The sequence below is a fragment of the Balaenoptera acutorostrata genome, chromosome 12, assembly GCF_949987535.1.
Source record: "Balaenoptera acutorostrata chromosome 12, mBalAcu1.1, whole genome shotgun sequence".
Lineage (NCBI taxonomy): Eukaryota > Metazoa > Chordata > Mammalia > Artiodactyla > Balaenopteridae > Balaenoptera > Balaenoptera acutorostrata.
In genome coordinates this window covers 78,543,242-78,570,553 of record NC_080075.1, presented here as the reverse complement: position 1 = coordinate 78,570,553, position 27,312 = coordinate 78,543,242, and the positions used below count along the sequence as shown (strand labels likewise).

The window sequence follows — 27,312 nt, the reverse complement described above, 5'->3', positions numbered from 1 at the left end:
ATTAAGTTAACAAACTGAAGGACTCAGAAATGGTTACTTTCTTCCCTATGTTTAGAGTAGTATATTTGTCAGAGTTCTCAAGAGAAACAGACTATATATATGGATATAGATAAAAGAACAGTTACTATAGTAATTGGCTCACACAATTATAGAGGCCAAGAAGTCCCACACAACATGCCATCTGCAAGATGGGAACCAGGAAAGCCAGTTGTATAATTCAGTCCGAGTTCGAAGACCTGAGAACCGGGGGAACAGATGATGCCGAAGGCTTGAGAACCTGGAACTCCACTGTCACAGGGCATGAAAAGATGGCTGACTCAGCTCAAGAAGAGAGAAAGAATTTGCCCTTCTTGGGAATTTTTGTTCTATCTGAGCCGTCAACAGATTGGATGATGCCCGCCCACAATGGTGAGGGCAGATCTTTTTTACTCAGTCCAATTCAAATGCTAATTTCCTCCAGAAAAGTCCTCACAGACACACTTAGAAATGTTTTACCAGCTATCTGAGTATCCCTTACCCAATCAACTTGACATGTAAAATTAACCATCACAAATAATAATGTTATTATTATTTCAAACATGCAAGTACTCTTTTTAAAACACCTGGAACAACTAATAGCCAAAAATTATACGTCATATCAGTTTGCAACATTTTATTTGACAGGACCAAGTTACTTCCTACACCAGGAAATAAATTCAGTATTTTAATTTATATATTGAAATATACCTATATATCTACATGCTTGATGGTACATCACACAAGTGCAATCCTAACTGTAGTTAGTGGTGGGGTAGGCAGCCTCTGACATGGTCCCCAGTGATCCTCACCTCCTAATATTCATGCTCTAGTGTAATCCCCTCCCCTTTAGTTTGGGCTGGACCTAGTGATTTGTTTCTAACAAAGAGAATACTGTAAAAGTAATGAGATATCATTTCTGTAATTGGGTTACAGTCTGTGACTTCCATCTTGCCAGCAGACTCTTTCTCTGGCTCTTCTCCCAGACTTGCTCTCATGGGGCGAGTTAGAAAGGCCCACATTCTAAGGAACTGAGGGTGGCCTCCACCCAACTGCCAGTGATGAACCAAGGCCCTACGTCCAACAACACTTGAGGGAGTGAATTTAGGGCAGATCCTCCTCAATTCAGATCTTCACATTAGACCACAGCCCTGAAAGACACTTTGATTACGGTCTTGTGAGATACCCTGAACCACAGAACCTAGCTAAGTTGTGACCAGTCCCAGGTCCACAGAAACTGTGAGAGGATAAATGTGTATTGTTCTATGCTGTTAAGTTTTGAGGTCACTTGTTATACAGCTGCAGATCACTAACACAGTAGTTAACCTAATTACTGAGCCAGTGCTTCCAGTCATCTCCATTATAATAATAATAGCTAACACTTATATGGAACTTTTAAGTTCTAGGCACCATTCTTAATTCTTTATATAATTCCTCACAAAAATCCTTTGAAGAACATACTACTATCCCCCTTTTACAGATGAGGAAACAAAGGTACAGAGACTCAATAACTTGCCCAAGGTCACCAAGACAAAATATGACAGCAAGTATCTGAACATAGGTGTCTTGTTTCTAGAGTGAGGACTTGTGGCAACTGTGCAAAGAGAACCGCTAAGGGCTAAGACTGGACACTATGGAAACAGTAACCTCATAACATGGTACCAGAGGAGCTTTAGAGGCACAACAGAGATTAGAAGCCATGCAAAATGCTAAAAACAAAAGGAAAGCCCGTTTTCTGATTAAGATGCCTTATCTAGTGGGAAAAAAACCAGGGTAGAAGCAATAATATAGTGAATGGAATGCAATCTAGAATTTATTGAATTCACACTTAGAAATGAAAAATATACTTTCTGATACCCAGTGTAAGAAATTAACAGCCTCCATTTGGTATTAAAAACCACACCCAAGGAGGCTATAGTTGTACTTTTCCCAAAGACAATTAATTATAAGTTAGAAGTAAGTGTGTCAAGCCAGTGGGAAAAGAAGCAAACTCCTAGTGAGCTCCAAGACTCCACTGAAGATATTTTACCACATGGAGTGAGAAAAGTCAATATCCTAGGATAGGGAGATTCCAGGAAGGAATCACTTCCTATCTTGTATTCAGATTACCAGGTTATATAGCACTCCTTCATGATCTCACACACCCTCTATTTACATAAGAAGTAGGTATCACACCTATGGGTTAGTCTGTGTCCTCCCTTAGACTTCAGGCTCTCTTACCTCAAAGACTATTTTATTCACTGGGATGTCTTCAAAACACAGCACAAGGCCTGATACATGGCAAGTGCTTAATATAAGTTTGTTGAATGAAGAAATAATTTATGTTGTGAATCACATTCATTTAATGGGTCATTTCAATGGTATAGGTCAGTGAAAGTATGAGGTTCGGTTTTGTTTTGAAGTGTTGTATAGTTCACTAGCTTTCCTGGCACTTTAAATAGGTCTTTATGTCTCCAGTGTCTCACTTCATATCTGGCACATAGTGGCACCCAGTAAGTATTTGTGAACGAATGAATGAATGAATAAATGAGTGTCTCAAAAAGGCTGCCAAGCTATAGAACAGATAAGGATTCAGACTTATGACTAAATAAAGATTTAATGTTCCTTAAGAATAACTGTTTGCCTATCAACAATGGTGATAATGATAATTTTTCTTCCTTTTGAGAGGAGGCATGAATATTTGCATAATACTCGCCCTAGACAAGATTATTGCCTCAGCCCTAGTTGGTGACTGATTTTAAATATTCCTTTACAGGGACTTCCCTGCTGGCCCAGTGGTTGAGAATCCATCTTGCAATGCAGGGGACACTGGTTTGATCCCTAATCAGGGAGCTAAGAGCCCACATGCTGCGGAGCAACTAAGCCCACGTGCCACAACTAGAGAGAAGCCCACACAGCGCAATGAAGAGCCTGCATGCTGCAACTAAGACCCAATACAGCCAAAAAATAAATAAATAAATATTAAAAAAGACATATTCCTTTACCAAAGACAGCAAGTTGTATGTAACTTAAGAACTCCAGATAACCCTAGATTAAAAAGCATTTGTTCAAATAAAATACTGTAAATTAACTATACTTCAATTTAAAAAGAAGAGGCATTTATTCAGAAAATTCCTACCTCCTTCAGCATTATTTTTTGAAACATTATGGGAAATGTATGAACATACACTCACACAGGCCCACAGTAATACAGAGATAAGGATAAAGGCAGCTGCCAAGTATCCCTCTCTGTGTTTTATTTATCAATTCAGTACGAGACAAAAAAGCAAAGGAAATCTGAGAGGATTTGTGCAAGTGCACAATCAAGCACGACAGTCACCTCCTGAGGTGTACTTACCGGGAGCTCAGGGGCACGCTTCAGAACCTGAAGGGAGAAATAGCAGCCTATGGAATGGCCAATGACCACAAGTTTCATTTCCTTTGGCACATGAGTTCTCAGGAAAGCTAGTTTGTGTTCTACTTGACCACGGAGTCCATAGATGTCCTTAATTTCTTGAGCATTTGGATCTAAAAGAAAAAATATAAGTTATGTTTTCATTCAATAAGTGAAAGCAATCACTTCACTGGGGGAAATATCTAAAAAAAAAAACCAATAACAATAGCAGTAGTTATCATTTATTGAAAGCCTGCCATGTGCAAGCCACAGTGTTGGCACTTTATTTAAAGTATATCTACCAATCTTCACAAAAACCCTCGAAGGGAAGTATTCCTATCTTCATTTTATAGATGAAAATCCCAAAGCTCACCGACGTTAGGTGATAGATTGGCAGTTACATACCTGTTACGTGGGATGGGTGAGATTCAAACCCAGGTGTCTGTCCTCAAAGCCCATGAACTCTCAACTATTCCATGAACTACTACAGTTTAGGCCACTGGTTCTCAAACTTGAGTATGCATCAGAATTCTCTGTAAGGCTTGTTAAAACACTCATTGCTAGGCCTCACCATCAGAGTCTCTGATCCAGTGGGTCTGGGCTGGAGCCCGAAAATTTGCATTTCTAAGTTCCCAGAAGATGCTGATATTGCTGGTCCCAGGACCACACATTGACAACCACTGGTTAGGCTAAGTTACATGATTAATATATAACCAAGAAAATCCATGACACTGCTTCATTATTTTAGATAATCTTTGTTTAAAGAAGTCAAGACTAAAAGGCATAAGTAGGAATGTTTTAAACTGTTCCTTTTAACCAGCACAGTCCTGACCTGAAATATCCTTTCTTCCTTTCACAAATGAACGTCTTTAAGATTCTTCAAGATCTACTCAAAACTTTATCTAGCTAATCTTCAAGAAAAATAAATGAGCCTTCCTTTGTGTTTAACTAGTATTCACTTCTTATTATAGCACTTTATCATACTTGTATAACTGTCTGTTTCCTCCCTTCGACTGCGAGCTCCTTGAAGGCAAGGTCCATCTTTCATTTCTGTGTCCTCTGTGACTAGCACCCAGTAAATATTATTGTTGATTGAAAATATGAAATGACTAGACAATCTGAGGATGCTGCCAGCTCTAATATTCTATGAGCAGAGAAAACTTCAGTAGGCTTTCCCTATGAACATATATACAACCCCAATGACAGGGTGTAATATTTCAAGATATCACAAGGTAGTCAATTGCCTTCTGAAATTGGAATCATTGGAACACTAAATTTCTTGCCTTCATGACTCCTGCAAGGTACTGATGCAAACTATAATAAAGGTACCCAAAACTCGTTACGAAGAACTGCTCTTCAGTTTTATCTGTACATGCTGGTTTTCTTCCTTCAGTGCTCACCTCCCCCTTGTTAATCTGGCTAACTCCTCTTTATCCTTCAAACTCTCAAGTGTTACCTCCTCTGAGAAGCCTTTTTATGATTCAGTAGATGAGGAGTAAAGTAGCCTTCCTTTCAGTTTCCACCACATCCCATGTTTGTCTCACCACACTACTCCTAATTTACTTCTGTACTTCCTGTCTTGCTTATCTCTTTCTCCAATGCCTGGCATACAGTTATTGAAGCGCTTTTTATTGAATTAATGAGGCTTAGTTCCCCATTTCAGTGGTACTACTGAAACAGGAGATTTCCCAGGTGAGACATGTTCTGCTTTAACCCTTCTTCCCAGGTTAGCCTAGAATTCATTCTCTATTTAACAAGGAAGTTCCCCATAAAACAGAATTGGGAAGAGACAGAATCTGGAAATTTGATTTTCGTAGGGCCTCTGATGGCTCCAAATCCAAGTTTTTATTTATTTAATATTCTATTTAAGTTTGAGTTGTTTATACTCCACTTCTCTCATATATCTTCTCTGATCACTCTACCCAGGAGTCATCATATTGTTCTGATACCCCAAAACAAATACCTATAATATTTGCAACCCAAGTTCTTTATTTTTCAAAATATACAGCTTTTGAAAATGTTGAAGTCTTCCTTTCATTGGGACAGTATGGTGTATTACAAAGATCAAGGGCGTTGGAGACAGGATAAATCTGGTTCTAACTCCCAGCTAAGCACCTTACTATGTGACTCCGTGCAAATACTTTAACCTCTGGCTTCAGTCTCCTCATATATAAAACAGAGATAGTAATTCTAGCCTCCGAGGAATGTTGCTTGCATAACACTTTAAAGCACATAGGAAGTGTCTGGCATAAACTATTTGAGAAATGAAACTTATGATTGCTATCATTTCAATTCCTGTCATTTAAGGCCTCCCTCAAATACACATTTATATGGTTAGAGCAAAGAGAAAGAAAATGAGCTAAATACAATAAACATTTAAAAACTTCATTGATTCTAGAAATAAGGTCCTAAAACATATTTCAGATGAACTTTAATGACCATTATAATTCAAATCATTACCGAAGTGAATATTTCAGAGGTAAGTCTGGCTTTACCTCTGGGAACTGCTCAGTAGATTTCCAAGATAAACACACTACTTAGTGTTTTCTGAAGTAATGAGATTAATGGGGCAAGTACTTTCTATAAATAAATAATCAATGATAGAAAATTTCAATGTGCTCTCTGGATATTATTTTACTAGCAAAAACTAAAAGCTAAAAGAATATCTATATACTGGACTGTATACTCTATACTTTCTCTCCTGTTATGATTTTAATATACTCTGAAAAAATTCTAGGAATCATTTACTTACTCTCCATAAAAATATTGTAAAAAAATCACATTCAATTGTATCACAATCAGAATGATAATATGGAAATGATTTATACCGTTCTTTTTATAGGGAAAATGTACTCCAAGTTACGATCAACTAAGTATATTTGGAAAGTAAACTGTTTCTAAACTGAAAACTGCCTGAATTGATAGATGGCAATCCAATTCATCAGTTCTTTATCAATATATGGTCCTGAATATAGTACTGACAATTGCCTTTTAGAACCCGAGCCTGTTTCTTAGACCCATCTCAATGGAATTCACTTCATAGATCATTTACTGATTCTGGAGTTTATTTCAAAAGGTATGTATAATCTGTTCCTAAGTAGTTCTTTGGGGAATTAAGTAATATCAGTACTTCACATTTACTTTTCATCTAGTTGTTCAAACTGATTGATCCAGTTATTAAAATTCTGTCAATTCTGGATCAAAATATCATGCATCCCTTATAGCTTCAGGACACAGGTAAATCTGATAACTATTATTTTCTTCCATTTCTCATGAACTAAACTGACTGCTCTGACAGAAAACAGTGACTAATTGGCCCATGATAATATTGAAAACACAGATATAAATACAATATACTCCCTTGCCTTCGAGGAGCTCACAGTCTAATAAGAGGAAACAGAAGTAGATAAAAACATTATTACAAAACACTGAAGTAAGTATAGCTCAAGCATTTCCTTGAGAAATTAAGAGGGTTTTATTGGATCAAAATAGAAAGGTAATGCCCCTTTGAATTCATAAAAAGTACTATGCCTTTCTCCAAATAAACCAAGAGAGATACCTGGAAAATACTATTTACTACATGCACATTACTATAACTGTGTAATTTTAACTACACATTTGAACACTATCACAATGGTCTAAATTTAACAACACATATTTTAACAACGCATCCACATATATGTTTATCTAGATACACATTGAATATAAATGCGTAAGTTTTACTATACATTGTCACACAAACAGTATTTACAAGTCGCCAATGACCACAGAGCTAACAAGACCAAAGATTAGTGCCACATGAGCCTTCTGCTAGGACTGAGTCTGCAGACTCAGAAACTCTCTAAATCTTACACCAGAATTTTCTCAACTAGTGAAGTCTTCCATCCTGCTCCCATCATTACTCCAAAGCTATACCTTAATAATAACTTTAATTATACAACTTACACGTGGAGATTAAAAGGCTAAAAATAGCACTTCCTATTTTAAAGAATGTTTTGAGCAAGACGAATATACAGTTTACTCTTTAGGTCAAGCTTTAAAAAACACACAAAACAATATCATGTATTGTTTAGCATTACATATACATAACTAAAAAAGAGAAATGAAATTTACTCTAAATTCATGATACTAGAACATAAAGGCATACAAGTGTGAGGTGTAATTTTGGACCCTGCGATGAGTACTGTGCCTGTTTGTGGTTATGAGAGAGATGGAACAAATAAGGTTAGAAAGGAAGGTTGAGACTAGATCAAGTAGGACCCTGAACATCACTAAGGAGTCTGGACTCCACTGTGTGAGCAGTGAGAAGATGCCCAAGGATCTCAAAGGGAGGGACAATGATCCGGTCTGTGTTACAGGACATCAGCTATAATGCTTTTCTCCCTCCTCTTGTCTGCTTCTTACTTCTGTCTTCCCTGAGAATCTAACAGTTTGCTCGATTCTTAACTCTTCTTCTTGCTCTACCCTTTGGTTTTCTGCTTCTTCCCACCTACTTGAGAGACTTACTTGTTTATTTCTAGTGACTGAGAGCCCTGAGACTTGACTAACCGTCCCTGCCTCGGGAGAATCTAGTCATTCCCTGTAGCCGCCATGTTCTTCTGCCAATCAGAGTCCTGGCAAGAGAAAGCCCTACTGGTTTTTCTCTTTCTTTCAGTTTTGGGTACTAGAGTGGGAGCGGTTTAATGATTCTCGGGATAAACATGACGCAAATTCATCATTAGTTGAAAGACTATGTAACTTTTTTAGGTAATGTTTTACCAGTTGAAACTAAACCGCTATGATTTCTAGCTTTTCTGTTACACGTTTGGAACAAATGACAAAATAGTTGATAATGAATCTGCCATCAAGTAAGCTGACTCCATAGTAAATCAAAGCCAGAAAGAGTTTATACTTCTAATTCCTCAAATTTTCTTTTCACACTTTTTTTTTTCCTGAGTCACCTCCTTCTGACACTGGTGAACATCTGTTCTCCCAATTATACCCAATTTATGATTGTGATAATGTGGTGCAACTAGAATATTATTTCCAACTGTTCATAATTTTAACATGTGCTAATATGAAGCAAAACGTACTTTCAACATTTGATGTGTGGTTATAGCTTATGTCTTTTCTCTCAATGATTACATATTTTTCACACCAGATTTTGTATGTCAGAAAACCTGTACTTTAGAACAATAATCTTGGATGATGAATAATATATCTGTCCTGCCTATCCATTTCAGTCTACTGTAGCATGCATTTATAAACATAACCTCCAATTTGTAAAACAGATGAAGGCAGAACTGTTCTGGTTGAATAGGGGGGACTAGTGAAGCTCAGAGCCCCATGTGCCCTTTATAGAACTTTTGGGCTACTCACAACACAGATGGAAAGTCACTAAAAGGCAGCATTTTCATTTCTTTGTGTACCTCTGTAGCACTACACATAATAATCTAGTAGGTTGTCGATAAATCCTTGATGATGGATGAGTTGCCCTTTCACCCCCCTCTAGAAACCACAGCTTCCTTTGGCCCTGTGGTGGCCCTTTGGGCTAATGCCTCTAGATGGCACTGTTCTCATTAGTAGCAAAGGACCCAGGCTCTAATTACTAAGTCATTAACTCAACAGCACACAAGCAGCCTAAGCAATAAGCATACTCGAAATAAAGTTATAAATAATATGTCAATTTAAAACAAGAATTAAAGACATTTCTCAGAAATTCAGACACAATAGATACTTTCTGCTGGTTTTCCCCACCAGTGTTTACTGGTGAAGATCTACAGCAGGGCTTCTGAAAATGTGGTACCAGAACCAGCAGCATCAATATTACTTAGGAACTTGTTAGAAATGCAAATTCTCAGGTCCTACCCCACTTGTAGTGAATCAACAACTCAGGAGGTAGCACCCAGTAATTTGTGTTTCAATAAATCCTCCAGGTGATTCTGATGCCAGCCAAAGTTTGAGAACCCCTGATGTAGGGTTACTCTTTTGAGTCTATTTTCAACTTTCAAAGTTGCTAGTCATGTTCTGCTCAACGTTTGTTTTGTCTTCAAGTATGACTTAAGGGCTTACTGTGATAACTGAGGTGGATCTTGCTTTCATTAGGTAATTCAATATATAGCTTCTATTATGATGACTGTTCTCACTGAGGTAAGAATATAGGAATAAGACATGTTCGCTAATCATCACTAAGTTTGAGCACCATGAAAGAAGAGGTATTACCCTTCATGAGTGCTATGAGGTATTTCCACTACTTCCTAGCTCCTCCTGTCCTTGGTTATCGCTTCTCTTGCCAGAGTTAAGATAATAGGCCAGCAAAACTGGTAGCTTTTCGAGATTTAGCATGTTAAACAAGCCTGTTTTCTAAGAATTCTTTTAACACCTCTGTTTTCCAATACCACGTAAGATAGCCAAAGCACATTCTAAGCAGACGTACAAATTTCCTGACAGAGGAAAAACTGTGGTATTAAAACCCCCAAATTTCTTTGGGTATATATGAAGAAATAACTCAATAAATATGTATCTTTTAAACTATTTCAAGGTAAAGCAAGTATATACTATACATTTGATTCACATTCAGCCACATTTCTGTGATAGCTCTTGAAATAGATGTTTTTAATCAAGGCAATAAAATCTGTATATTCGGTTTCACTTCACAAAATCTCTCACTGCTAGGTAATCAATAGTTGCTTGCCTTTCAAAGCATACCCTAGTCTTTAAGAGAAGTGTAAAAGGCTCGAAAGTAAATTGCATTCACAGAGGAACACACACACACACACACACACACATAAACAGATAGAAAAAGACACTATGAAAAGAGGCACTTTGAGGTATTTAGGCAAGCATCTGCCATGAGTTGCATAGTTTCATCTACACCCCACTTATCCTGTCCCCCTTACAAGACATGGCAGGAAAAGGGTGACAGACCAGGGTACAATCTGTGACCGTGGAAGGGCTAATCACTAGCACTTTGCACCAGCCACCTGAGATGACCTACCACAGGACTAGAGCACTGACCTCAGGGTCAGAAGTGTTGGCTTCCTGTCTGCGTTCTACCACTCACCAGCACAAGGTCATTTAGCCCTGTTGGGCCTTACTTTCCTTCCTTGAAAAATAAGGGTTCAAGATGGAATTTAATGTAAATACTTTTTTTTTTAGGTTGATTGTTTTAATTAAAATATAGTTGATTTACAAAATTATATTAGTTTCAGGTGTACAACACAGTGATTCAACATTTATATAATAGATTATACTCCATTTAAAAGTATTATAAAATATTGGCTACATTCCTCGTGCTGTACAGTATATTCCTGTATCTTTTTTATTTTATATATAGTGGTTTGTACCTCTTAACCCCCTGCCTCTGTGTTGCCCCTCCCCCATTCCTCTTCCCACGGGTAAGCACTAGTTTGTTCTCTATATCTATGAGTCTGTTTCTGTTTTGTTATATTCATTCATTTTACTTTCTGGATTCCACATATAAGTGATAACATACAGTACTTGTCTTTCTCTGTTTTGTTATATTCATTCATTTTACTTTCTGGATTCCACATATAAGTGATAACATACAGTACTTGTCTTTCTCTGTCTGACTTATTTCACTAAGCATAATACACTCCAGGTCCATTCATGTTGCTGCAAATGGCAATATTTCATTCTTTTTATGGGCGAGTAAAACACAGTGTGTGTGTGTATACACACACACATCACATTTTCTTTATCCATTCATCTGCTGAAGGACACTTAGGTTGCTTCCATTACCTCGGCTATTGTAAATAGTGCTGCTATGAACATTGGGATGCATATCTCTTTTCTAATTAGTGTTTTCACTTTCTTTGGTTATATACCCAGGAGTGTAATTGCTGGATCATATGGTAGATACTTTTAGCTCTAAGATCCTATAATTCTTTTCCTTTCTTTAAAACCTTTTTTTAATAGTGGAAATTTTGAAACATAACACAAAAGTCCAGAGAATAGTATAATAGACCCCCATGTACCCATGGTCCAGCTTCAAAAATTATTTTCCTTTTTCTTTCCAGCTTTACTGAAGTATGACTGCCAAATAAAATCTGTATATATTTAGGTTGTACAACATGCTTGTTTTTAAAGGTGTACAAGGTGATGACTTAATATACATATACACTGTGAAATGATTACCACAGTCAGGTTGAGTAACACATCCATCACCTCACATACTGAGTGTAAGTGCCTGACATTAAGCTTTTGAGTGATGAGACATCCACTTTGAATAAACATATTGCCAGCTGTAATGACCCAGCTACTAGCAAAACAACCAGATAAGGAACTAGGCCACCCCCACCCATGAAGGCTTTCCCTTTCAGAAAGCTTTGGGTAACCTAGATAACTGCTCAAGTGACCTTTTCTCCAAGACTTGTTAACTTCTGTCTTTTTGAGAATAGCCATCCTAACAGGTGTGAGGTGATAATATCATCGTGGTCTTGATTTGCATTTCCTTGATGACTGATGATGTTGAGCATTTTTCATATACCAGTTGGCTATTTGTATGTCTTCTCTGGAAAAATCTGCCCATTTTAAAAATCAGGCTATTAAGTGTTTTTGCTACTGAGTTGTATTAGTTCCTTATATATTTTGGAAATTCTCCTTATCAGATATATGGTTTGCAAATATTTTCTCCCATTTTATAGGCTGCCTTTTCATTTGGTTGCCTGTTTCCTTTGCTGTACAGACGCTTTTTAGTTTGATAAAGTCCCAACTGTTGATTTTTGCCTTTGTTACTTGTGCTTTTGGTGTCAAATCCAAAAAAATCATTGCCAAGACCAATGTCAAGGAGTTTTTCTCCTACGTTTTCTTCTAGGAGTTTAATGGTTTCAGGTCCTAAATTTAAGTATTTAATCCATTTTGAGTTAATTTTTGTGTATGGTGTAAGATAAGGGTTCAATTTCATTCTTTTGCATGTGGATATCCAGTTTTCCCAATACCATTTATTGAAGATACTATCCTTTCCCCATTGTGTATTCTTGGTGCCCTTGTCAAAGATTAGCTGACCCTATATTTGTGGGTTTATTTCTGGGCTCTCTATTCTGATCCACTGGTCTGTTTTTATGCCACTACCATACAGTTTTGATTACTAGCTTTGTAATATAGTTTGAAATCAGGAATTGTGATAACTTCACCTTTGAACCTTAACTTCAATCTTCTTCCTCAAGATTATTTTGGCTATTTGATATCTTTTGTGGCTTCATACAAATTTTAGGATTTTTTTTCTATTTCTGTGAAAAAATGCAGCTGTAATTTTTGTAGGAATTTATATAGGGATTGCACTTAATCTGTAAATTTATAATTCTAAATAGAAGATAATTAGGGAAATAAAAAAGATAAAGTAGGTGAAAGTGGTAGTAGAAGAAATCTGAGCAACTAAAGAGCTGAAACAAAGTCTGGATGATCCTGCTTATCAAGGGCCTGATCACTGAGAGTGGAAAGTGTTTTAACAGAGAGGAGGAGATTAGCCAAGATAAACGTAATCTTACATGTGATGCCTTAAAAAGAAAGACACAGGAAGTCTGGGTGGTGAGACAACCTAATAATAAACAATGTAAGTGCAACAGATTTGCTTTAAGCACAGAGGTATTTTTCCATAAGTGCTAGCAAAGAGGCAGGTTCACAGCAGGTACTCAAAAAAGATTAAATTGAGTAAATGGAATTAGGAAAAAAGAAAGCTTAAATTCCATTCTCAAGAGTTGGCATCTGATGTTAAAGTCAATCTAAAATTAACACAGGATTCTGGAACCAGAACTAAAATTTCAGGAAGCTGATCTATACCACGATATGTAAGAATTAAGAGAAGAGATCAAGAGCCAGGGAGTTGTGATGTTCACAGTAAGATGACACATGAATAGTTTGAGCTATGGCTTCAGGAGGGAAAAGAAAAGAGAACCAAATCCCATGCTAACTACAGAACCAAAGAGTATCTATCTACTCTGTATGCACAGGGTGATTTCGTTTCTTAAATTCTGCAATAACTACATTGTGTCTTGACCATATGTATCAGTTAACAGCCAAAAATAGGACATGGATAAAAATAGGAATCACCTCTTAATTGTCACCCACTTCTTCAAATAAAAAAATTATTACAATTTAGCTTGCCTGCAGATGTTCATGACTGTGGAAAGAGCTGCCACTTAGAACAGAAACTTTTCCTTTGCTACTCAACAGGATCGAGGCTTCAAAGGGCCTGCTTCTAACAACTGTAAGGTAATACTTCTGAGGATGGACCAAAGGGAAGCTAATAAAACTTGAACAAATATTTAGCAAAAAAAAAAAAATTTAGCAAAAAAAAAAGATAATTTGTAGGTTCTACTATTGCTCAGGTACAATGTCATATGTATATGCTGACCTATGCCTGTGATCAGATTTAAAATGCTAATACATAACATTCCCATTCATGATTATATGGACTGAATATTTGTGTCCCCTAAAATTCTTACGTTGAACAACCCCCCTACCCCCACTGTGATGGTATTTGGAGATGGGGACTTTGGGAGGTAATTAGGGTTAGAGGAGGTCATGAGGGTGGGGCCCTCATGAAGGGATTAGTGCCCTTATAAGAAGAGACACCAGAGAGCTTGCTGGCTTGCACTCCTTCTTGCTCTGTCGTGCTCCCTCCCTCTCCCTCTCTGTCATGTGAGGACAAAAAGAGAAGGCAGCCACCTGAAAGCCAGGGAGAGGGCTCTCATCAGAACACAATTATGCTGAAACTCTAATCTTGGATTTATAGTCTGCAGACTATGAGAAAATAAATTCCTGCTATTTAAGTTACCTAGTTTATGGGTTTTGTTATGGGAGTCTGAACTAATACAATGATAAAAAGTATAATGTAAATATTAAAATTATTAAAAACCTCCAGTATTTGCTTTTTTATTAACAGATTTTATTTTTTAGAATGGTTTTAGAGTTGCAGAAAATTTGAACAGATTAGTCCAGAAAGTTCCCATATCACCTACCTCTTTCTCCCTCCCTACCCACACATGGTTTTCCCTATCATTAGATGCTCAATAAGTACAAGAAGATGCTCATACCATAGGAGAGGCATACCAGAACCAGGGGCAAACTAGGCAATGAAGCCATAGCCACCTCTCTCTCACTTCAGATTAACAAAGCGGAACCCTTAGGGAATGCCCACACAGAAATTATGTTTTTCTTTTTTCCTCTCATCTCACTTTTTTTTTTAGAAAAGTGAACACGCTAGAATACTCATGAATTAGAAGCAGGTAATTTGCAACTCTGTGGTACTACTTCCTCCATTTAAAGGCTTCCAGAAATTTACCATGTAAAGTCCTAGTTCTCCCTTCAGCTTTCAAGGTTCCTCCCAATCTGGCCCTGCCTAGCACTCAAGTACCTACTGAATCTCTCTTCCTGCTATGTTAATCCTTCTGCCTATTATACAGAAGGCACCCACCTCCACCCCTCAATTCCAAATTCTACTCAACTGTTAAAACTCTTTTACTCTCTCCTTTGTTTACTCCTTAAGTATCCACATGATCAGCAGGCCAGAGTTTATCACTTAATCACTCTCTATACACGAGAATGAGAGCTTCTTTAGAGTAGGAACCATGGCTAAGGACCACGTCGTCTTATACTACTTCACCGTTCCTCTTAATACAACCCTGGAACTATAGTACATGATCGATAAACATATAGTTGGTTACTAGTTGGTAAATACAGATGGCAAGTCCTAGACAAACTGTTTGATCTGCCCAAACTTTTAAAGAAAATTACCTGCAGAATGATTAAAATGACCCCCCAAATCCTAAAATTACCAGAATGTGGCATCATGGGCCCAATGCCACAAGTGGAGGTTTCCACTGGTATAACTCTTAACCTTAGCAGGCTTTCTAGAAATATGAACACCCACTCACTGTAAAGGAAAGCAGATGTTAACAAACACATACCATCTGAGGTTGTAAGAATCTTCTTGTCTTTGGGGGCCAAGGCATGCCCAGCATGACTGATAACCCAAACTGGAAAGCGTCTTTTTGTTGAAGAATACAAAGCCTTTGCAAATGGCACATAAAAGGCAGAAAAACCTGGGTTACCTAAGAAAAGAAACAGACTTTTAGATTAACCAAAGCAATAAACTCACATAAGACAATGTGCTGACTGAAAAAGAAAGATCTATTTCTCCTTATACTTCCCTAAATGTTACTATACAAATGTAGTAACATTTACCCATACAACTCAATTTTAATATCTTTTATACCTTAAGTCTGGGAATTATCAATTAGAAAATTTCTGCTCCTGCTTTGTTCTCCAACTGCTTCAAATAAATTCTTCCTCCATGTTCCTCATCTTAATAAGTGGAAGCACCAATCATAAATCAAATACTCAAGTCCTAACAGCAGGAGTCATTCTTGGTTCCTTCCTGTTCTTCACATCCAATTCATCAATAAGTCCTGTCAACTCTGCTTCCAAAATACATCTCAACTTTGTCCAGTTCTCTCCATTAGTGTTATCACTTCCCACTGGGTTTCCCACAACAGCCTCCTAACAGGTCTTCTATCTACTCTTGTCCCCTGGGAATCCATTCTTCAGGGTACCCAGAGAGATATCTCCAAACCTCAAATTGAATCACAGCAGTACCCTACTTAAACACCTTCCAGTGGTTTCGCATTGTCTAAAATCATTAATACTGCCTGTCAGCCCCTTCAAGGTTTGACTATGATCAGTTACCAAGCTGCATAAAAACCAATCAGTGTCAAAATCATTAATACTGCCTGTCAGCCCCTTCAAGGTTTGACTATGATCAGTTACCAAGCTGCATAAAAACCAATCAGTGTCAGAATCATTCACAAAGAAAACTTTAAGGAGTCTACTAATTGTTTTCTGGTCATTTATCACAAGTACTTATATTGTAGAGATGTATAGTTTGATCTTTGGGGGAAAAGACCACCAACTAATACATGTAGATTTTTCTTGTGTATGTACAGAAGGTATTTTTGAGATGGGTTTGCTATAAAGAGACAGAATGAATAAATGATCTTTTTTAAAAATAGTCAATCTGATACATCTTTGGGGGAAAAGAGTGAAATGGTGTTTTCATCTTACAATCATCATCTGTATAACACCTTCATAAATACTAGTCCATTTCCACCAATATCTATTTCTCCAATCAATTTATCTATTTCTTCATGCTGCTGGGTTTTCTCCTCTTTGCAATTACATGACAGGGTTTTGCTGTACTGATGTAACCTCTGCCATCCTTGTCAAATTTTACTGATTTCTTCTTCATTGTCTATATCTTTTAGTTTCCTAGATAAGCAATGTAGCAAAGTGGTTAAGGGCATAGACTCTGGAGCCAGACTGCCTGGGATGGTTTTCTTACTTTGCCACTTACCAACTGTGTGACCTTTGGCAAGTTATTTAACCTCTCAGGCCTTGGCTTCCTTGTCCATAAAATGAGGATAATAATCATACTACCTCATGTGAGAACTAAGTGAACTAATATATGTAAAATACTTAAACACTGCTCAATACACTGCTTGCTGTATAAATGTTAGCTATTCAAACTTGTCATCAGTGTCTAGCCATGATGGTAATATATGAAGGCCTTATCATCCCTATTGTTACTTTGCTTCTGTTGCATTCTGACCTAGTGACTCAAGTTCCAAATTCCTTTTTGTGATGGTGCTAGTGTCATCTTTGTTAAATAGGTGAAGACTTCCTCAAATAAAGTAATGTGTTCTTTGGTCAGCTGATTAATTGTCTGCTGTGCAGCTAGAGGAGAAAGAAGGGAAACAGGGTGTGTATCAGCACAGAGTTACTGTAACATCAATGGTGGATGTGATGGCACTGTTTCATGTTTTATATTTAAATCTTCAGTATGGTTAGAATATTCTTGAGTGTAAAGTACAAAGCAGTAATCCAGCTTCTTTTCAAGTGAATAGCCAAGTGTCCCAAGAGCATTTATTATATTACCCATTCTTTCTGCATGGATTTGAAATGTCTTCTGATCCAATACTGAATTCTTACATTTGTTTGCTACTTCTGATTCCAAATAATTCCACTTATTTTTTCCTTTTCTTCTCTGCCAGCACCATACTGTCTTGATTACTACATTGTGTTTTTTTGTTTGTTTGTTTGTTTGTTTTTTAATGTTTCAGTAACTGGTAGGCCCTTAGAATTATTTTCAACAGTTTCAACTTTTAAAAATTTCTTTGGAATTCTGATTGAAATTTTATCTCATTTATACATAAGTTTAGAAATATTTGATATTTTCCACATTACTGAGTATAACCTTCTAGGAATGTGTCATGTCTCATATTCAAATATTTTATGTCTCTCAGTAAAGTTTTATAGTTTTCTTCATAGGACTAGAAAATAATAACACTTTTAAGTGCTATAACCTATTACATGCCAGGCAGTATTTAAGTGTTTTATATATATTAACTCATTTAGTCCTCACATGAGGTAGCACTATTATTATTTCCATTTTATGGGTGAGGAAACTAAGGTAGAGAGGTTAAATAACTTGCCAAAGGTGTTACCAGTGTTATCATACAAATGATAAGTGCTCAGTAAATATCTGAAGACTGAAAGAACATAAAAAGTAAATAATACTGAATTTTAAAAAGAACATAAAATTACCTAGTCTAGGATCTTCTGCATACCTTGTTTTAGTTAATCTTACAACAGTGCTATAAAGTAGCTGACATTATCACCAAGGATAATGAGTGGACAGCCATTATTATTATTACTATTATTACTACTATCATTGCTATTATGACTACAATTATTATTACATTTTTAATTTTTTAAGTTGAATAGATTTAACATGTAGCATTCTGTAAATTTAGGACGTAGAGAGTGTTAAACTGGTTTAACTTTAAGGAGAATCCAAAGATAACAATTACATGATTTAGACACAATAGTTGCAATGACAGGATACATAAAACCAGAATGAATGAGTACTAGATAATGGAACTGCTAAAAAACAACTTTTTCTCTCTATCTCCGGGTTTAAGTCTGAGTTCTTTCCCTTAATGACTGTAAGATCTTAAGCAAATCCCCTTAAACCTTCTGATTTACTATTTTATTACCATGAAGTAAATGATAATGCCAACTACTCCATGTCCATTTATTCCATTCACTACTATAGCTTCTTTGGAATACAGTAAGTCCCCTACGTATGAACTTTCAAGTTGCAAACTTTCAAAGATGCGAACGTGTCCCTGTATGCCAGCTGTTGTACTGTATTACTGTACTTTTCAAGGTACTGTACTGTAAGATTAAAACTGTTTTCTTTTTTGTGTGTTTGTTTTTTATGTGTTATTTGTGTGAAAAGTATTATAAACCTATTACAGTATAGTACTATATAGCCAATTGTGTTAGTTGGGTACCTAGGCTAACTTTGTTAGACTTAAAAACAAATTGGACTTAATGAACGTGCTCTCAGAACAGAACTTGTTCGTATGTAGGGGACTTACTGTATTCTTTTAGTTATTTTTTTGTAATTTATATTCTAGTAGGAGAATATATACACATAACTAAGTAGGTAAATAAGATAGTTCAAGAGTGTGATAATTTCTATGAAGGAGATAAACAGGATCATATGATAGAGAAGGGACAAGATTAGGATGGCCTGAGAAAAATGTCTGAGGAGGTGGCATTTAGCTATAACTCAAAAGATGAGAAGAAATCCACCATGTAAAGATTTGAGGGAGAAGAATACTAGGATGGAAGAATAGGTGCAAAGGCCCTCAAGTAATAAAGAGCTTGGCTCCTGAAGAGAGTCCACATTGGCCAGTAGCATGGAGATCCAACTTACAACAGAGACAGAGGTAGAAAATATAATGCAAAACATTTAAATGTCATTGCATACTTCACCACTTAAATGTTATGGCTTATGTTACACTTTATGAACCATGAACTAAACTTCCTGGTTAGGACATCACAGAGAAAATTAAAAGGGTCTTGTTTATACAACTAAAATCAGATATAGATGTATGTATATATATCTATCTCCAGGTGTAAAGATGTTCAAAAGCATTCCAATACAGAAATGCAAGTTATACCTTTTATCAAAGGATATCAAAAGGTGTTATAAACACATGCTTGAACATACACATAGTGAAATGCCTAAGCAACGTATAACAGAGGCTGTGGTGATCATCTCTAGACCCTGACTGCCAATAAATCCTTAAGTACTTAACATTGCAATTGTAGACTTAATGCCTTCTAGTTAATCTTGTAGGGGACAAAACTTCCATATATCAAGTTAATGTGGCATGGCATCTAGAGAAGGTTGATTCCATTATCCCCATATGACCACTTGAGAATTATAATGATTCAATATGTTCTATACTGAGTTCTCATATTGCCTCCCTTTGCTTATTTCACTACTTAAAGGAAGTCCAAGGATGCTATTAGCAGAAATTCTACAACAAAAGTTCATTGGAAAAGATGAAACTAAATTAAAAGCTACTCAATCTGTGGCTTCCAATAAATAATTCCTCATTATCATTACTAACTTAAAAGTGATGAACTAATTTTGCTTTGTGTATAAGCAAAGTGATTTAAAATACTACAAGCAGCTCATGCAGCTCAATATCAAAAAAACAAACAACCCAATCCAAAAATGGGCGGAAGACCTAAATAGACATTTCTCCAAAGAAGATACACAGATAGCCAACAAACACATGAAAGGATGCTCAACATCACTAATCATTAGAGAAATGCAAATCAAAACAGTGAGGAATCACCTCACAGTGGTCAGAATGGCCATCATCAAAAAATCTACAAACAGTAAATGCTGGAGAGGGTGTGGAGAAATGGGAACCCTCTTGCACTGTTGGTGGGAATGTAAATTGATACAGCCACTATGGAGAACAGTATGGAGGTTCCTTAGAAAACTAAAAATAGAACTATCATGTGACCCAGCAATCCCACTCCTAGGCATATACCCTGAGAAAACCATAATTCAAAAAGAGTCATGTACCACAATGTTCGCTGCAGCTCTATTTACAATAGCCAGGACATAGAAGCAACCTAAGTGTCCATCAACAGATGAATGGATAAAGAAGATGTGGCACATATATACAATGGAATATTACTCAGCCATAAAAAGAAATGAAATTGAGTTATTTGTAGTGAGGTGGATGGACCTAGAGTCTGTCATACAGGGTGAAGTAAGTCAGAAAGAGAAAAACAAATACCATATGCTAACACTTATACATAGAATCTTAAAAAAAAATGGTTATGAAGAAACTAGGGGCAGGACAGGAATAAAGACACAGATGTAGAGATGGACTTGAGGACATGGGGAGGGAGAAGGGTAAGCTGGGACGAAGTGAGAGAGTGGCATGGACTTATATATACTACCAAATGTAAAATAGATAGCTAGTGGGAAGCAGCCGCATAACACAGGGAGATCAGCTTGGTGCTTTGTGACCACCTAGAGGGGTGGGATAGGGAGGGTGGGAGGGAGACGCAAGAGGGAGGAAATATGGGAATATATGTAAATGTATAGCTGATTCACTATGTTATACAGCAGGAACTAACACACCATTGTAAAGCAATTATACTCCAATAAAGATGTTTAAAAAAATCTACAAACAATAAATGCTGGAGAGGGTGTGGAGAAAAAAGAACCCTCTTGCACTGTTGGTGGGAATGTAAATTGATACAGTCACTATGGAGAACAGTTTGGAGGTTCCTTAGAAAACTAAAAATAGAACTATCATGTGACCCAGCAATCCCACTACTGGGCATATACCCTGAGAAAACCATAATTCAAAAAGAGACATGTACCACAATGTCCATTGCAGCACTATTTACAATAGCCAGGACATGGAAGCAACCTAAGTGTCCATCAACAGATGAATGGATAAAGAAGACGCGGCACATATATACAACAGAATATTACTCAGCCATAAAAAGAAACGAAATTGAGTTATTTGTAGTGAAGTGGATGGATCTAGAGTCTGTCATACAGAGTGAAGTCAGAAAGAGAAAAACAAATACCGTATGCTAACACATATATATGGAATCTAAAAAAAAAAAAATGTTTATGAAGAACCTAGGGGCAGGACAGGAATAAAGACGCAGATGTAGAGAATGGACTTGAGGACATGGGGAGGGAGAGGGTAAGCTGGGATGAAGTGAGAGTGGCATGGACTTATATATACTACCAAATGTAAAACAGATAGCTAGTTGGAAGCAGCCGCATAATACAGGGAGATCAGCTTGGTGCTTTGTGACCACCTTGAGGGGTGGGAGAGGGAGGGTAGGAGAGGGAGGGTGGGAGGGAGACGAAAGAGGGAGGAGATATGGGGATTAGCTGATTCACTTTGTCATAAAGCAGAAACTAATACACCATTGTAAAGCAATTATACTCTAATAAAGATGTTAAAAAAAAAGTGATTTAAAATAAAATGTTACGTCAGTCTATCAGAGATGGACTAAACATAAGGTCTATAGTGGCTTAACAATCTTTGAAATACTGTCATCCTAATTTTCCCCACAGTATAAAAGAACTAGCTCCCCAAATAAAATACAATTTTGAATTCCGCAAACTAAAGAGCAGCAAGAGCCTACAGCTTGCACAAAGCCCAAGGAAACGGGCCAAGGGCAGGAGGAGAATAGACGGGCAAACATAAAAGAACACCAGGAAACAAAATGATCTGAAAATGTCAAAGCACTATAAAACAATGACACTATTAAAAAACAAGTGTTTTAAACTTCCCTTTCTCCTCAGTGTCTTCAATGAATGCTCCTTCTATCTCTTCACCATATCTTAAACCTGGCTCTCCCCTATGATGGACTCTCCTTTCACGGCCCTGCAGAAGAGACCTCACTATTCTCTAACACTTCGTATACCTCAATGAGAGCAAAGGCTTTTGCAACACACCACTCCTAGCACCTAATACCAATGCGTGAGTGAAAACACCTCTGAGTGGGGAAGTATAGAGTGGGCTGTTTGCTCCACTTATAGTTCATCCTACTGTAAGAACCTCTCCTCCTCTAAGATTGAAGCCATCTGCTTCCATCTATCAACTTTCTAGTCATTCTCACACATTCCCTGAAAACCTTGACCCTTAAATGTCAGTTTCACTTGCCATTCCATAAGTTAGGTGATTTCAAAATCTGGGCGGCCTGACTGAGCCAACACCTTTGTCCCGTAATTCATTATCTCGATCAAATTCAAAGAACTTCACCTATATCCAATTTAAGCAACTAATTCCAGTAGCCACAGCCTAGATCAGTGGTGTGCATATCAAAATCCACTAGAGGGCTTCTTAAAACCCAGATGCCCCACCCCCAGAGTTTCTGGTTCAGAAGATCTAGGATAGGGTCCCAAAACTTGCATTTGTAACAAGTTCTTAGGTGATGTTGCTGATCCTGACAACAACTTTAACAATGACAGGCCTATGTCTTTTCATTACCCAGAAATGGTTTACATCCAAAGCATCCTAACTCTGATAGCCCTTCTCCAGCTCAATCTTTGACCCTTTTAGACTTCACTCCCAATATACCTGCTATTTGATCACAGCCCTGCTCAAAATCTACTTGTTTTTGGTCAATAATTCCTTTCATCCTGCATATCTGCTATTTTCAATGCTGACCAATTTCCTTAAGGCCCCAATCCACCCTCTGCCATCCTTACTCTCCACAGATCACCTCAACTCTTAATTAACAGAGAAAACAGAGGTCAGGAGGCAGGAACTACTTTATTTCCTCTGACACACCTTCACACTTCTCCATTTCAGTAACCAATGTCATCTCCTTCATTCTAGCCTCAGAAAGATATTCCTTCTCCAGTCCAAGATAATGTTTCTAATTATTTTCTCAATCCCACACTCTACCATTGCCTCCAAATCTCCGCTTCATATAATTGCACTTGTCATGCCTATAATTTCAAACTCTCCCTCACTATTGGCAGAGCATATGTATTTTTTATTTTTTTAAATAAATTTATTTATTTATTTTTGGCTGTGTTGGGTCTTCGTTGCTGCGCGCAGGCTTTCTCTAGTTGTGGCGAGCGGGGGCTACTCTTCGTTGCGGTGCACGGGCTTCTCACTGTGGTGGCTTCTCTTGTTGCGGAGCACGGGCTCTAGGCACGCGGGCTTAGTAGTTGTGGCTCGCGGGTTCTAGAGAGCAGGCTCAGTAGTTGTGGCACACAGGCTTAGTTGCTCTGCGGTATGTGGGATCTTCCCGGACCAAGGATCGAATCTGTGTCCCCTGCACTGGCAGGCGGATTCTTAACCACTGTGCCACCAGGGAAGCCCCAGTATTTTTAATTTTAATAGATGCTGACAGACTGCTTTCCAAAAAGACTGTTACATCATGGCAGAACACTGGAAGTTTATTTTCAGAACAGGTTAAACCAAAGAGAGATTCTGGATCAGAAGTCTTAGCCCAGTTGAGAACAAAAGCACTATGCTGAGAAGAAACACTGAAACTCCAACCTCCTCTCCCTTGTTCAGCTCTGAACATTAGCAGACAGGCTTCCATTCCTCATATAGGATACTTGGAAGATTCCTTCCCGGAAAAGTGAACAATCCAAGAAACAGCTACAGATACTGAAAGCTGGAAATCCTCCAATGAAATGCTGGGTCCCTACCCAATCACCTTAAGGTGAGGATTACCTAAGGTAACCAACCACTCCGTTTTGCCCATCCTGTTGTCATGGTTTTAGTACCGAAAGTCATGTGTCCTGGAAAACCCCTCAGACTAGGATGGCTGGTCACCCTAGGCATACCTGTGGACAAGCCCCACCCCTGAATACAAGCTTCCAATAAATTTTTTACGTCTTCCTCTTAAAAATGAAAGGGTAGTCAAGGATTATCAAACATTTGAGGAAAAACAAACACTAATAGAAACAGAAAAAGGAATGCAGCAAAAACTCTAACAATGCAGGAAGCCAAAAAAAGAGATAACGCACTCACAAAACACATGAAATAGAAGACTATAAAAAAGAAAAGAACACAGAGCTCTGAGAATTGAAGTTAAGTTTCTGGCTTAAAAAGGTCCACCAAAATCCAATGTATGAAAAACAGCCATACCAAGGTGCCTGACTATAAAATTTCAGAATCTTAGAACAAAGAAAAGATCTAAAATATTTTTTTGCTGTGGGAGGGGGGGAGCTTCACATACTAAAGATAAAAAATCAGAATAATATCAAGACTTCTCAAAAACAGTCTGAACCCTGGAAAACAATGAACATGCCCTCCAAATTCTAAGGAAACCACGATCTCCAACCTAGAACTCTTAAGACGTTTTCTGACATGCTAGAACTGTAAAAGACTACTTCCCATGCACCTCTTCTCAGGAAGCTCCTAGAAGGTATGCTCCACCAAAAACAAGGGAATAAACCCAGAAAAAAAAAATACGGGATCCAGGAAACAAGGAATCCAACCAGGAGAAAAGTGAAAGGAGTCCCCAGGATGGCCTGTGTAAGAAGCCTAGAGAGCAACCAGTCTAGACTGGAGCCGAAGAACACAGAATTCTGGGAGGGACAGCCCCAAAAAGCAAACCAAAACAAAACAGAAACCCTATTACTCAAAAGCTGAGAAGTTTTTTTCACTTCTGGAGAATAATTTTAGGATAAATTACCAATTGAAACATAGAAAACTAAGCAAATAAAAGGGACAACCGTTAATCCAGGGAAAACAAACACAAATGTACAAGAAATCATAATACCCCATAGGCCTAGCTGTGTACATGAGATGATATAATATGATACATATTAACAGTTTCATTTTTAATCTTTAGGCTGATATATATATATACACACACATATATTTTTCAAGCTCATATTTTTAAAAAATGCTTGGAATACCTACAATCAAGCATCTTCCCCTAACATTCTATTGATACTGATCCAGCATAAATCACAAATGACCCAGCTGACAAATCCCAGAATAAATAAATGTTCTACCATAAACTTATAATCATCTTGAAATAAGACAGTAAAAATTATTCAGAAAACTGTCAAAAAATATTATTTGATAAAGTTCTAATTATTCTAAATATTGTTAAGAAATTTTAAAAAGCAGATTATAAAACTACTTATGGCATACATTGTGATTTTAAAAATGTATATAATATATATACTATTAATGCATAGATGACAAACAAAATGTCCAGCCACTAAAGTATCAAGGGTGGTTGTTATCAATGGTTTGAGTGATTCTATTTCCTTCTATAAGGATTTTTATATTTATCAAATTCTCTTAAAATCAGAAATAGTTATAAGTATCTGTATACAGTCTTCTCATCCAGATTTTTAAACTTACCAGGAATAATGAAAATAAGCAGCTTAGGCCTGTTGGCAATTTGATCGTTAATGAGGTCAGTCCAGGGCCCACATTTTAGAACCTGGGTTTCAATTCCACAACATAGAATGAATTCCTCGTGCACAGGAATTTCTTCCTTGATTTCTGAGTCCATTTCTAAATAAGGGGAGAAGAACAATATGAAGAGTCACTAAAATATAAAACTTTGAGCCAAAGACAATATTCGATAATAAAAAAGACAAAATTCAATATACCTAGAAGGAAATGTCACAAAGAGATATGAGAGATATATGACTATTCAGCTATTCTAGATTACAGGATTGAAAAAAAAAATTAAACCACAAGAGAAGAAAGAGGGGCATGTCTTTGGTGAAATTAAAGACTACAGAGGAGTGTGAATCAAAACAAAAATCCCACCACTCTCCTCTCCTGTCTAAATTGACAATATCCATGGCTAACTTCCACTTTCCCTCTGCTGGAATTCTTGTATAGCTATATGCTCCACCAGTGAGAGAAGTCCCCCTACCTTCACCTGGTGAAGTCTGGTGAAAAAATACCGAGGCTATGGCTGCCCTTGTACTCTCTCAGATAGAACTGTAAAGAGGGACAGTGAACTCCTTGATGAGCTCTGAGTTTTTTCCTCTATTAATCCTCTCATCCCAAATTCTGTAAGTATGTTTTTATACATTATTAAAGCATTACATTATTAAATTATGAAATGGATAGGTGGAAGAAAACAGAATATGAGATAACATCATGAACAATTTTCTGAATAATCAAGATATGTGCAAAAATGCAGTCCCAAATTATTTATATTACCCCTCCACCTCTGCCTTCCCTGTGTCTATCAACACGACCATGTCCCAAACTTTCATTGGTCTTTCTATCCTCCTCTTCAACTATCCTCCTTTCATTCAGAGCCCTCTAGAGTCTAGATTATAAGTACCCTTAAAGGTTTTTCTCCTCTTACCACTTTATGCCAAGATTGTACTCTGGTCTACCTTGTCCCTGCATTTCCTCAGTGTCTTCATGCTTTTCTGCTCCTATGCCTCTGCTAATGGTTTTACTCTGCCACCACTTCTGGAATGCTTTCCCCCTTGTGCCACTTATCAATTTATTGCCTCCAAATTCATCCTTCATTGCCTTCTCTGGAAAAATGGATCTGGGTCTTTTAAATATTTTTCCTCTGCCAACTGATATGATGTTGACCTTGAAGAGTGTACTGGAAGAGAGACACCGCAGGAAGAAGGATTTCTCCCCTGGTTTCAATGTACCCTCTCAGAAGACTTCTGGAGCACTTGTCCCCTCACCCCCGTGCTCAGGCTGTGAGGTCTCTCTAGAGCAGTGACTTCCAACCAGAGACAATTTTGCTCCCAGAGGACATATGGCAATAAATAAAAATAGTTTTCAATGTCACAACTTGGCATCAGGGGAGGTGTTACTGCCAGCATCTAGTGAGTAGAGGCCAGGGATACTGCTAAGCATCCTACACTGCACAGGACGGCGCCCACAACCAAGAATCACTAGCCCAAAAGGTCAATAGTGCCAAGGTTGGAAAAATACCTGGAATGAAAAATTTTCACTTAAAAAGTGGGGTCTCCTTTCAAAATTATATTAAAAATATACTGACTGACTAAATAAATAAAAGTATCATCTCACCTTTTCTTGTGGATT

At 37.4% G+C, this 27,312-nt stretch overlaps 1 protein-coding gene across 3 annotated transcripts in view; it reads right to left on the bottom strand.

Annotated features, from left to right (window-relative positions):
• LDAH (lipid droplet associated hydrolase) overlaps window positions 1-27,312 on the bottom strand; it is a 94,635-nt gene that overhangs the window by 57,253 nt on the left and 10,070 nt on the right. For all 3 annotated transcript variants that reach the window (XM_007183463.2, XM_007183462.2, XM_007183465.2), the window contains exons 2-4: window positions 25,639-25,794; window positions 15,298-15,441; window positions 3,353-3,522 (exon numbers count right to left, since the gene is read on the bottom strand). In XM_007183463.2, the coding sequence (XP_007183525.2) occupies window positions 3,353-3,522; window positions 15,298-15,441; window positions 25,639-25,792 (468 nt within the window). In that variant the 5' untranslated portion in view covers window positions 25,793-25,794. The remainder of the gene's footprint in view (window positions 1-3,352; window positions 3,523-15,297; window positions 15,442-25,638; window positions 25,795-27,312) is intronic.